The sequence below is a fragment of the Aulonocara stuartgranti genome, assembly GCF_965226115.1.
Source record: "Aulonocara stuartgranti genome assembly, chromosome: 22".
Lineage (NCBI taxonomy): Eukaryota > Metazoa > Chordata > Actinopteri > Cichliformes > Cichlidae > Aulonocara > Aulonocara stuartgranti.
The window spans coordinates 13,856,136-13,869,451 of record NC_138957.1 but is presented as its reverse complement, the minus strand read 5'-3'; the positions used below and the strand labels follow the sequence as shown (position 1 = coordinate 13,869,451).

At 41.9% G+C, this 13,316-nt stretch overlaps 1 protein-coding gene across 1 annotated transcript in view; it reads right to left on the bottom strand.

Moving 5' to 3' along the window:
• csmd2 (CUB and Sushi multiple domains 2) overlaps nucleotides 1-13,316 on the bottom strand; it is a 275,217-nt gene that overhangs the window by 109,329 nt on the left and 152,572 nt on the right. The window contains exons 13-19 of the mRNA XM_082521466.1: nucleotides 10,309-10,491; nucleotides 8,636-8,826; nucleotides 8,237-8,372; nucleotides 5,632-5,826; nucleotides 3,401-3,539; nucleotides 1,831-2,018; nucleotides 69-257 (exon numbers count right to left, since the gene is read on the bottom strand). Of these exons, the coding sequence (XP_082377592.1) occupies nucleotides 69-257; nucleotides 1,831-2,018; nucleotides 3,401-3,539; nucleotides 5,632-5,826; nucleotides 8,237-8,372; nucleotides 8,636-8,826; nucleotides 10,309-10,491 (1,221 nt within the window). The remainder of the gene's footprint in view (nucleotides 1-68; nucleotides 258-1,830; nucleotides 2,019-3,400; nucleotides 3,540-5,631; nucleotides 5,827-8,236; nucleotides 8,373-8,635; nucleotides 8,827-10,308; nucleotides 10,492-13,316) is intronic.

The following is a 13,316-nucleotide window of genomic DNA, read 5'->3' as shown; positions in this document are numbered from 1 at the left end:
CCATTTATGAGTGGGGAGAAATCTGGCAGGGGGACCATTCATTTCTAGGTCAATATTATGGAACGTACCATCACAGCTAGGCAGGGGGCGACTCCACTGAAAATTGGGTTCACATTCTAATGGCTCAGAGTCACTAAGCGTGTACCCTGCGTCGCAACTAAATGTCACCAAAGCTCCGACGTAGAAGTCGTTCCCGTGTCGCTGCCCGTTGACGGGGATGCCAGGATCCACACAGTGATCTGATTGTAGCTGCAGGGCTGCAGAGTGAAGAGAAAATAAAGGATAAATGACATTTGATCAGAGGCAGACACAAAAGGCTCCGAATTCACCTGCAAGTGTAATTATCATAACGGGTTACGAGGAGGTCAACAAATGTTGAAGGGCAGTTTACTTTTATCAAACGATTCTTATAAATAATTCAAACGAATATCATTTTTCCACAGAAATGAACCAATAAGAAGTTTTCAAAGTACTTTTCCGCTCCACCTCGCGTGGTGAAGTTGTGCTTATAGTGAATTATTGAAGCTTTGCAAAGATTTAGCCACAGAGAAAGTGGAAAAGGTTGCCAGTATATGCTGCAAAGGTGGGAACGAGGCTAGGTAGAAATGTGTAAGTGTGAAACCATGGGAGTGTAAATACAGTCTCGAGCTTGGCAATATGTCAGGGCAGAAATATATGAAAGAAAAACCCATTTTCTTTCTGATTATGCGTATTCTAATAACAGTGGCATCGTGGTGAATTTACATTTACATCTACAGCCAAAATTGAATAGCTTTCACACGTGCAGTACAGAAAATAGGTTACACAATCTACAGTCGGGGAAAGAATTATTTGATCCCATGGTGAATCTGAAAGTTTCCCTACTTCCAAAGAAACAAACTGTCTCTAATTCTTATGATAGTTTCATTTTAATGGAGAGAGACAGAATATCAACACTGCATAAAGGTTATTTAAATTAATTTGCATGTCATTGAGTGAAATACGTATTCAATCAAAAAACATGACTTAATACTTGGCGAAGAAACCCTTGTTGGCGAACAGTCAGTAAGACTGTAGTTCCTGTAGTTGGTCAACAGGTGGATTTTGGTCCACTCCTGTTTACAGAAACTAAATCTTTTAGGTTTCGTGGTTGCTGCTTAGAAACTCATAGTTTCAACTCATAGTTTCAACTCAACTTTCAAATCACAGCAGGTGATTGGAGCTCAGTTTTGGCACTTTCTCCCTAGCCTTTTCTGAATCATTGTTCATGGGCAAACTTAGGTTGCGCATGTGCATGAGGCTTCTTGAACAGGGGGACCTTGGTAGTGCTGCAAGACTTTAGTCCATCACAGTGTAGCGTGAGATCAATGGTGTTCTTGGTGATTCTGGTCCCAGGTGTAATCAAATCATTAGCAAGCTCCTCCTGTGTAGTTTTATTCTGATCCACCACCTTTCTCATGATCATCCACACCCCATGAGGAAAGTACAGCACCAGCAGTCACTTTCTCACCAAGCTTCTTGCTAATGGCCTTTGGCAGGACAACAGTTTCGTCCCTGATGTCCTTTGACAGCTCCTTGGTCTTGGTTGTAGGGGATCAAATTCATATTTCGCTCAATGACATACAAATCAATTTATAATGTTTATGTATGTATTTATGTGTTTTCCTGGATTTTGTTTGATATTCTGTCTCTCTTCAGTAAATTAGAGATTGCTCACTTATTAATAAGTGAGCAAACAAATAATTATTCCCCCACTGTATATGCAACAGATGTATTTCTTTTAGCGTCTGTGGTGCATAAGTGAACAAACTGCTTCCTGTGTCACTGTGTTCAAACGTGGTAGGCCCTTACTTTCATAACGTATACGGAAGCCAATGTCAGAGTGGCTCTTGTCAGTGGTGAATAGGAGATACAGGAAGTTGGAGGTGCTGATCAGGAACTGGGGAACTTGTGTGCCCTGGTAACTGCCAATTAGTGGTGAAGAGGGAAAACGTCCATCTCGCACCTCGAGGACATCATAGTTAACCTCGGTGCGAAACCTGAAAACACAAAGCAAAGCTTTTTTTGACTGCACCTCACAAGATCCGAGACAATAATGTATGCCTTTAGTAAATGATTGTTGAAATTAATGAAATGGGAAAATAAAGAACTAAACAATCATAATCATGCTAAAAATGTATATGTGAACTAGTCTGTCTTACATGAGCATCTCAATTCAAACCTCATCGTCTTCATTATTAAGTCAGATCTACAATAAATGCAAAGCTCGGTTACAAATCAGACAAAGTGGAGCCTGCCCTGGAGCTCCACACCATCACACAACAGTGACATATCCACTGGGACTTCTGTGCATTTATTTGAAATTAAGCAGCACGAAAGCAGAATATCAAACGAACAGACGGGAGTTTAAAGGTAAGATCTGCATTAGTAGATTGTATCAAAAATAAGGTTTCTCATATTCCATAAATATATTTGCCTTCTGCTAAATTATCAGGGAAAAGAGATCAAGAGTGGACAAAGAGCTCATTTTCACTTCATGTTTTAATCTGTGCTTGACTAGCTGGATAAAACTTGATGAAATGAACAATTTGTAAAGTAAATGAATCAATATGGTCTTAACCAAAAACAGGCAATGTAGAGAATCCCATCTAAAAATGTATTTTTGACATTTAGCCAGTCAGTGTAATAACAGTGGTAACTGTACAAAAGCGAGTGATGCTGCTTTTGGAGAATCCTGAGACATTTGGCTTTGGTGGGTGTATACAGTATTTCAATAGCATGTATGTGTGTTTCTGTCTTTGTTGCCTGAGCCACTTCATCTTCAAAGCGTGAATAAATTGCTTAGTTTCAGAACCGTGTCATCTAAATGAAGCGGTTTGTGATATTTTATTGATGTTACATAAAAATTAAAGAGCAACAAACATTTACGCGCTATTCATTTTGCATGGCCCGCTGTCGTGGAAGCGCTCAGGATGAGCCGGGTTTGCGAAGATGAGCCTCAGTGAAACACTGATGTAGCATTTGATCCTACAACTGTCTCTCTCTCAAACATCAGGACAAATTACATCCACTCCCATTTCCACTCCCATTTCCACTCTTGACAGACCATCTCAACTTACATAGCCCTTTGCATTGTGTGTGTTTGCGTACTTAGGGCTCAGGATATCAAATGAAAGCATCAAACCCCTCTGAAGGACTTTAGTAAATAAAGCAGTATTATCCTGGTTGGTGGATGTGTTGAAGTGCATTAGATCTACTGCATTACTCCGATAAAGGAAAGGCGTTGGGAGAGGTTAAAGTGAGACATAACGATATAAGAACACAGTGATACAGTGAGAAGGTAAAAGCAATAAAAATCCAAGCCTGTTATGAGAAAACAGAAAGTGCTGGCACAAGAGCAGTTGCTATGTGGGTGACTCACTTGTCGAAGATGATCTTGATGGGGTAGCCTGGAGGAGCCTCAATGATCCATTCACAGTTAAGGGCCTCCTTGTATAGTTCTGGCCAGCCAGGGGAGAGGATGATTCCATTGGGAGCCTTCAGATCCCCTCCACACGGGGCTAACACAGAGAGATGAAATAGAGGTAGAGAAAGAACAGATTAAAAAATAAAAAATGAATGCACGTCTATCCTGGATGATGTATGCCATTGCCCACAGATGTTCCCATGCATCAGCTGGGGCTCATCCCATTTCTTTTTGCTGCCAAGGTTTATCTTATGGAAGCTGGTGACAGCGCGCTTCAAGGTTAACCGCTTCTCCCGGAACACGCGTGTCAGTGTTTGCGTGTCTGTGTGCACATGAGCATTTATTACGCATTTGTGTGCCACCTATGCAAGGAGTCAGGGTTTTAAACATATCATCGAGCCCTTCTCCCATCAAAAAGACGAAATGGGACGTCTTTGATCGCTAGCACAAAAGACACTTGAGTGCGCCGACCCCTCTCCTGCACCCTAATCTCTGTTACAGCTCTCTTTGCCGCATCTCCTTTTAACTGCCTATCCTTAACCAGAGCACACGGGCACAGTGGACGGCGTCGTTACTGTGCCAGCTCCTCGCTCCCTTTGAAGTGGAATGATTTAATCAGCCAACTCAGCATACTGAAGGACATCTATAAAACGCATTAGGCTACAAACGCAGGGGTATGATAGATGGAGGAACACAAAACTGCTGTGGCACACGGGGGTGGGGTGGTGCGGGGTTGTGACATGTTTTAATAGTGGTGCCTCGTTTGCGTATCACAGACAGAGAACCTGATTAAGTCCCTTGGAGCTCCAGCCATGGTGACTGCACTTAAAGCGGCTAGTTAATGGTGAGTATTATCTAAACTAAACTACTTCTTGGGGATAGTTCATTGAGTATTGAGTCAGGCAGAGATGATTGTTCAGCTCTCTCTATATAAGCAAATTATGGCCGCTGCATCACAAACTGGAAAGAACAAAGCCTCCGGGTCATCACCAGCTTCAATTTGAGCTCAGCTGTCACTGACATAAAGTTACTGAGAATGGAGTAATTAACTATATCTCCTTTAACTATTTGAGAAAAATCTAATTCAGGTGGAGTTATTACTATTATTAGTATTATTTTATAACATTTTTGCATACTTAGCTAGCTATACCATCAAAACTACTACTCGCGATTCAAAGTTTGCTAACGTTTGTATACAAGAGGTGACAAAAACTTTTTTTTTTTTGGCGGTATTTGAGGCAAATAGCTGGCTGGGTAGTACCATTGGGAGATAAGAACTGCAGAAGCATTCAGAGGGACTGGGACATCAAAGTCCAAACTGGTACAGATATTTCTTTTAATCTCTTTTTTTTCTCCTTAGTTTGTTTTTGCAAGGCGTATTCTGAACTTAGTTTTGAACTTTTTTTGTGTGTGTGTGTGTGTTAGAATTTTTTATTATTCTAACCAAATAGTCTTTTATCTTCAGGACATCCTGTGAACCTTGGATATTTTGCGTATAGAGGGTCATACATTTTACTGAAGTGCTTTTTAGAAGGACATAAAGTAACTAGTAGAGTGAATACCAAGGTAACAAGGTCCAGTATATAATAAATAAATAATGTGGATTTTTTCTGATATATACAATTTACTAGTCTGCTGTACAGAGAAATGTAATGAATAAATAAAATATAAACACTAAGGTTCTAGCTCTTTGTTACATGCAGAAATAGAAACAGGGGAGCAATTTGTTTCAATATGAAATGTAGATCATAGATCGTCTCTGACTTCCCTGCTCCCCTTGGGTCAACCTTCCCTTATTACTGGTAACATTTTATGTACTTGTTCTTTCCCTAATATGGTTAAAAGGATATTTAAGAGCGATTGGAGCGTGTAATCTAAACCTTTGAAGTCCCTGCAGCTGTACGTATGTTTGTCCAGGAAGGGGTTTTCATTTGTTCTGCTCCATATTTTTCTTCAGGCATCTTTTAGCAAAAGGATTCATTTTCCTCCAATAATCTCTTCAACTGCTTAGGTGTCAGCCACAAATGGTAAGCCAGGGGTGTCAAGCATAAGGTCTGGGGGCCAGAATCCCCTTCAGAAGGATATATTCTCCCGTTTAGCTGTGTTATACCTCCAGGACAGTCCGGGTAATGAGCTATCAGAAGTTTTTTTTTCTTCTAACGGTACACATGAGCCCTCTTACACACCTTCACAGCGAGGAACAGCGTTGTCCCACACCACATTGCCGTCCTTGAGAATGCAGGAGATGGTCAGGGAGCCATGGGTCTTAACAAAGCCGTCCTCGCACAGGAATGAGATGGAACTGCCCAGCTGAAGGCTCTCTCCAAAGCGTTTCCCATTAACCGGCACACCCGGGTCTGGGCACTCGTTGTGGCGGAACGCTTGTGGAAGTGCAGAGAAGAGATGGGGGTTAGTGACGAGTACAGAGTCAGCTTTTAGAAGACTTTAGAAAAAAAACAGACTACTTAATACATTAGCTATAAACAGGAAAAATGCTTTCCCTGTTGCTTAAAGTCTTTGCTTGATAATGAAATGGAAAAAGAGATTGTCTATAATTCTGCTGATATTAATCCACATCACATGCTGTCCTGTGTAAAGACTCCAAAATAACTGCTTGAGTTTCAAGACAAAACTTTTTCTGTCATTGTACCGTCAGCACTTAGCCACTCCAGCATGTAACAAGCGGGAATTTGTTTCACTTAGTCACACTGATTCACCCTGCTGCAGTCATTCTACAGGGTGGGAAACCACACCGTATGCAGATCATCAGTGCCAGATGACACTGCTGAAGTAATCGTGAGGTAAACAAACAAGGGTAATTGCTTTCATGCAGCCTCACAACTTTATCAATCAGGCCTCTCGATGAAATTTCAAGTAGAAAGAGCACAAAGAAACACAGTCATACAAGAAGAGTCATAACCCTGAAACACGGCCTGTAAACAAATACATCACCTCGGCTGCTATCTCTCTCACTTACTCTCACTCTTGTAAACACATGCAGGTATTTGACGCGTGTAGGTGTTGATGAATCCCTGTTCTGTAGTTACTGGACCCAAACCAAGTGCCAGCTACACCTCATCCATCACAAATATCTTATTCATTAACGCGCTAGAAATTGCCTAAATACAGTTTGGCATGTCCTTAATTAACATGAATGATGAAAGTTGTGTGCTCAGCCCCACAACCTCCTCAAAAACCGTCCTGCAGTTAGATGACACTGTTCTCAGGAACAAACCGTCATCTTCAATTAACTGCTCGTGGCATTCGTTCGGCACGGTTATTTATTTATTCATCTAGCATGCTAATTAATGCATTAGCCGCCATGTGTTGTCCACATTGTGGCTTTCCAGATGCACCTGGGCTTGGTTGATGTCGCGTCTGCAAATGAGCTCGTGCAAAGGGTGGGGGGGGGGGTTGAAAGCATTCTGGCCTTGCTGAGCTGATATAGATTAACATCAAAGAGATATTTTGGTGAGAGCCGAGGTTAAGTTGAAACAGGATGAGCAATCTTCACAGTATACTGTAAACAGGCATCACTGTGCACTGCATTTAATGAACATATAAATAAACAGTAAGAGATCTCTGTCATGGAGGGGATTTGATTTAAATATCCTAACACAAACCCAGCTGCAGCTATCCTTTCAGGGCTTTGTTAAGTGTGAGAACAAAACTTGTATGCCAATGCTGATTCATACTATAAGACATATATGTAAGACTATGGCTCAAAATGACTAAATGTGGCAAATTAGCGTCTGAGTGCAGTGCCTACAGTACTCGTACTGTAGGTGTGGTTAGTTTTATGAATGATTTACAAAGGTGGTGCTGCTTACTAAAAACGAGGGCAGTTGGTTTATTTCAATATCATGCGCAAAAAAACAAGATGTGCTTTTTTTTTTTTGCAGTGTTAAGTATCGGTGTATTTATGTTTATATCAGCTTGCAGGCTTGATTTCATTAATCTCTCACCATATTTTACAACTTGCGAAAGGAATTCTCAGAAATACGACTGCAACAGGGTCAGCAGCAAAAACCTCTGAGCTCCCACCTCCTACACGCAATCCTGTCTCTGCATTCCCTTCGTAAATACCAACAGCACTTTTTTTTAACGCCAAAACCCAGGTCGCGCTGGCACACTGAGTTAGCAAATCTGGCCTTAACCATGGTAGACATTTGCTGTATATTTTAATATTTAATCATGTTGACTGTATTGTTTGGTTTCTAATTACACTATATTGATTCTGTTCATTTTTTCATCTTTTTTTTTCGGTGGGGGGGGGGGGGGGGGGGTTGGCACCTATTTCTTAGTTGGAGATTAAGTATCTGAATTTCAGGAGCGGGACCGCGCCTACGAACACGCTCTTTCCAGTTCTCATCTATATAGGTTCCCCCAGTCCTACAAGCTGTTAATTCTCGTTTTCAGAAGTCAGCAGCTACCCAGAACAGAATATAATGAGCACAGGTGCAAATGCATCTGTCAGGTAAAGATGCTACATCTTCGCTTGGGTTTTATTTAGATGTCAAGTTTCTATTTAGACAATAAAGTGAGAGTTTGTCATTTTTCTTTGAGTGTCTAAGTAATGTTTAGCCAGTTTATGCAGTCTATGGGAGACAAGCACAGAGATACTGTGGATGATTCATGAGCCCTATTGTATGTGCGCGCAAACACAGACACACACACACACACATACTGAAAACATGCACAAACAATTGAGAATACAAAACATCCAACAGTCAATGTGGGCTTTTGTGATAAGCTTTAAAGACTTCACTTTATCTCCTTTGAGGTACTTACTTGTAAATGTGATGTTAAAGCCTCTGTCTGTGTAGGTGTGGTCAGTCAGGAACTCCAAACGGGCTACATGCGCACTGGTTGTTATGGGAGGAGGCAGGACATCACCAGAGAAGGTCCCCAGGATAGGAGATTCAGCCTGACAAAGACAGATAACGATTTTCTGCTGAGACCAAAGCTATACTCAGCTTAAAACCATTAAAAAAACCAAAACAAGAGCAGACGGATCCTACAGTGAGGTAGACAGATAAAGCGATAAAGTCCAGTGATACTGGAAGAAAGGTTGTTTAGCTTGTACGCATAATTACAGAGGCTGCTTTTCCTGCTGACAAGCACCATGACTGATAGACAGGTCAGCAAAGAGCCTTTCAAAGTAAGCGAGGACATCCGCTTATGCGCTACCTTTCCCCCATCCTTGATGGAGAGGAAGTCAAACTGCTTCTCCATGCTGAGGTCGTTGAAGGCCAGATTGATTCTGCTCTCAGGGTTGGTGATGATGAGCCACACACAGTGCATATTGTTTCCGTACTCCTGAGGGTAGTTGGGAGATAGCAGCACCCCCGATGGAGTGGTAAAGTTGAAGAAACAGGAAACTATAGGAGAGATAGAGAGATAGAGACAAAGACAGCGGGTGAGAGGAAGAAATACAGATAAGCAACATAAAAATGAGAATTGTTCAGGAGACTGAAAACAAGAGGCAAATTCCATTTCCTTTGCTGACAACAAGCCACTATGACTTGATTCATTTTACTGAATCTGTACCACCTCAAGACACACGTGCCGTAGACATATTTCAAAAGAAGGAGACAACTCCAATAACCACCACTGTGCTGACAACAACCTCGGGCGATGTGCAACCTAATACATGTTACATTTTAGAATAACTCCACTTTTGCTGTGTTCACCTTCCTGTCCCCACTATTCAAGCAATTTAATGTGTCGACCGTGTAAAAACACTACAGACTACATTAGCATTTAAGTCTGGATAGGAACAAAGTGAGACTTGAACGATGATTCAGGCACTCATGTTCACTTTCTCATGGGGTCTTATCAGTAATTGCTTATGCGTGCCTTACTAGTCAGATCCTGTGACCCTTTTCCACAAGACAACAAGACTGCCTAGACCACCGGCAGTTAATTGAAAGCCATGGTTGACATTTTTTGTCAGTGCAAACAGCTGTTGCATTGCTAAATTCTTCAGTTTGTCACTCTTCTGGTGACTACATGCGCAGGAGATAAGGCGAGCAATATGTTGAGCATTACGCGACGCACTTTGTTTTCAGTATGGACAAAAATTGCTTCTGAAAAGCATCCAGATGAGCGTGCACATATTCTTAGGCTCATCAAAGGGTTACAGATAATCAAAGGCATAAGACAAGGCAAATTAAGAATGCTTGCTTTACTAAGGTGTCCTAGTTGGATACATTATACTTTTAGCTGACAGTAGGACCTAACAGAAATCAACAAATCTCATTTAAGCATGAAAAGGAGGATAAAATAAGATGCTTGGTAAAAATAAACGTACTGGCGACTCTCTCACTATGAAAACACACAATTGAACAGTTGTACGTTAGAAAAGCATGCGATCACATTTACAGCGTCAACTTCAACGGCAAAAGCAAGCCGGCTGCATTGTTTCAACATGACTGTAATATTTTGTTAAGCGTTAACTAAATAACCCATTTTTTCATAGTATTATGCAGCCAAAATGACATTTGGGCCAGGAAGCTCTCTGTCATTCAGCTCTGTGATGTTTATCTGCACACTGCAGCTTTTTGTCCATTCTATTGTCTCATCAATAATACAACAGTGGGTATTATCTGCATGGTCAGCTCTCTTCCGTCTTCTCCTCACCCTCTAATTCTCTCACTTTGTGTTTGTCTTTCATGGCGTTAATTAGCTAATAATCCCTCCTATTGTTTCAAAATCCACAGCCTCTGCAAGGCAAACTGTAAGGATAATCTGACAATTTATTATGCAGCCCTCCCTGTACTCGTCCCTGCGAGCAGTGTTTGATTCATGCACGTGTGCGCAAGGTGTACGTCGAATCGGAGGGGAGTCGTCCAGTAACTTACAAACGCAGCTGGGTTTCTTAGCTGACCACTGGTTGTTCTTCTGACAGGTGATGTTCTTCTTCCCCACCAGCTCGAAGGCAGGCAGACACTCGAAGTACAGTCTGTCCCCGTGACGGAAACCTGTCCCCTCCCGCTTGCCGTAAGCTGGAATTCCAGGATCTCCACAACTGCCTTGCTCAATCTCTGCGCAGGTGGACGTAAATACATAAGACAGAACAATTCAGCAAGCAACAGACTTATGCAAATTTCTGTGTCATGCAGAGAAAGATGAATTTGTGGTGTACACAGTACAACTACAGAGAGAGAGGGAGAAAAAGCCTGCTCTGAGATGGTTTTGCGTTTCTGTTCTGTTCCCTCCTGTTGGGGTTTGTAATGTTTGATAGTTTTACTATTGATCCTTGCGAGTTTTCTGCCACATCTGTTCACCTAATCATTATCCTCAGTATATATGGCCCTGTTTCTGTCGGTCACCTGTCACATTGTACTCTTAAAAAGTAAAGGTCTGACTATTCATTTAAGTTTTTATTAATGTAGTTAGTAGACCCTAGCTTGTTCTTCCTGGGTATGGACTTGAAGTCTGCTAATGTACTTGTCTGCATAGTTTGCGTTTGCTGACTGAGCTCTGTGTATGACAACTACTCGGATGAAAGATTTGGATTTTACTTTGTCGCCCTCTGGAATCTGAATCTGGATCCTCTTCCTCATGAAACTACAACAGATATGATTATAGCTCCCATTGGTTTGTTCCATCCATCAATTTTCTTCCGTTTATCCAATTCTGGATAAACGGGGGGCTTAAGTCTATCCTCATCTCCCACAGTGTTGGGGAGTAACGGAATACATGTACCGCCGTTACGTATTTAAAATACAAAATATGAGTAACTGTATTCCGTTACAGTTACCGTTTAAAAAGGTGGTATTCAGAATACAGTTACTTTGTTGAAATAAATGGATTACACTGCGGTACTTCCCTGTTTCATTTTGTCGCGGGTCAGGACTGTTTGGGTTTTGTTTGACAGCTACGTTCTGTTGTTCCAGGCGGCAGCGTTACGGTTGCCATGGTTACAGGGCGACGCTCTCTCTCTCTCTCTGCGACTGCGTGTTTCCTGGGTGAGAGAGCGCCTTTTCGTTGTTGTTGTTGTTGTGCTAAGCTAACAGGCAGAACGCTACAAGCATAGCTCTAAAGAATGTAGCATCATGGGCAGTGTAGTCCGTGCTGCAGGGAGAATGGACTGCCATACACATTATGGGTCTGTGAGCGCGAGGAGGGAGAAAAAGGGGAGTGGAAAGGTACGAGTTGTCATCGAGGAAAAACGGGAGCTGGAAGCATGTAAATATAATAATAACCACTGCAGCCAAGAAGAGTGCCTGACGAGCCCAGTTGTAAGTAAGCTATTAAGACTCGACTGTACACAGTGTTCGTGTTTTCCTCCGAAAACAATAAGTTCCGTTGGAGCCTTTCAACGCCTCTCTCTGTCTCTCGCAAGAAAAGTTGACCCACACAACAAAGTAAAGCTATTTTTCGGCTACGAGCCGACAGGGACCCCGCCGTATTAGTCAGAGGTCCCTTTACTACAGTTCGGAGTCGCGGACTTTCAGTAATAGTAATAAATCACACAGCAATAGTACATTCACGTTGTTGTAAAAAGCATGATAATATATTAAGTAATCCAAATTATTCAGAATACGTTACTGTCATTGAGTAACGTAACGGAATACGTTACAGAATACATTTTGGGGCATGTATTCTGTATTCTGTAATGGAATACATTTTAAAAGTAACCTTCCCAACACTGATCTCCCATAGGGCGAGAGTTGGGGTACACCATGGACAGGCCGCCAAGGCTGTCACAGGGCTGACACAGAGAAACAGACATACATTCACACACATTCACACCTAAGACTATTTTAGAATCACTAATCAATAATTTAGAATCAATCATCTCTTTTGCTGAAAGAGGAAGTTTGTAAAAATGGTGATTTGGAGTCAAAATAATGGAAAATACAATGAAATACAATACAATGCTGCTTAAGCACCAACTCTCCGATGGACCATTGCAACAGCACATTCCCTGCCCCCTTTTCCTTGCAGCGGAGTAGCAAAATACATTTTTAACTCACGGGAAACACTGAAGGGCACATCGCATGGAGAATAAGAGCTGCTCCACATTATCTGCATCAAGCATTTATGCAAAAGTGTCATTATGGGAAATGCACTTGTTTACCACCCACAAGATCAATATGGATTTAATCTCTGCAAATTCAGAATGCTGATAAGTCCGGGCTTTGTTTCAGATAACGCAGTTTGTGCATAAACCTTCACTGACTTTGACGTTTACCTTTGTTGACGCCAACATGAATGAACTCCCTGTCTCTTTATGCACTGTTTTCCACTTTGGTCTCTTTACTGTGTCTTTATTTTCCTAAACTATTACCTTCTAATCGTGCAAATCTCCCAAGTGCTTCTCCCTCCCCCCACTGAAAATGTACTCCTCAACTTACTGTGTGACAAACTACCTCGTTCGTGTTGGGAGCTGATGTGAGTACTTCACGACTCGTGCGCAAAACACACCCGCACCTCTGCGACCACTCTTCTTCCTTAAAACCAAACACGCCAATTTCATTATTGCAAGATTTATGCGGCCGCCTTCATTCACTAACTCTTTTTTTTCTACTTTTCTCAGGTCTTAGATTGCAGATGGGAATGCTGAGGCATCCTATTGAGGCATCTGGATGGGGGAACACAGAGAGCGAATAAGCTCATCCATCCAGGAAATGATGGCAGGGCCTAATACGATTTTAAATCGCACCGGGGGTGATGCCGGGTATAAATCCATACTCAGCCCTAACGATGATCATCATTTAGAACACATATTTAGAGCTCACTGCTGTTTGGATGTATGGCTGTCCTGAGGCAGCCTCATTCACAAGACAACTCATTGATCTTACGTGGAAGTCACCTTTAAAAGGGGTGGTGGGGGGGATGCTGAAAGCAAGTTTTGAGGTGA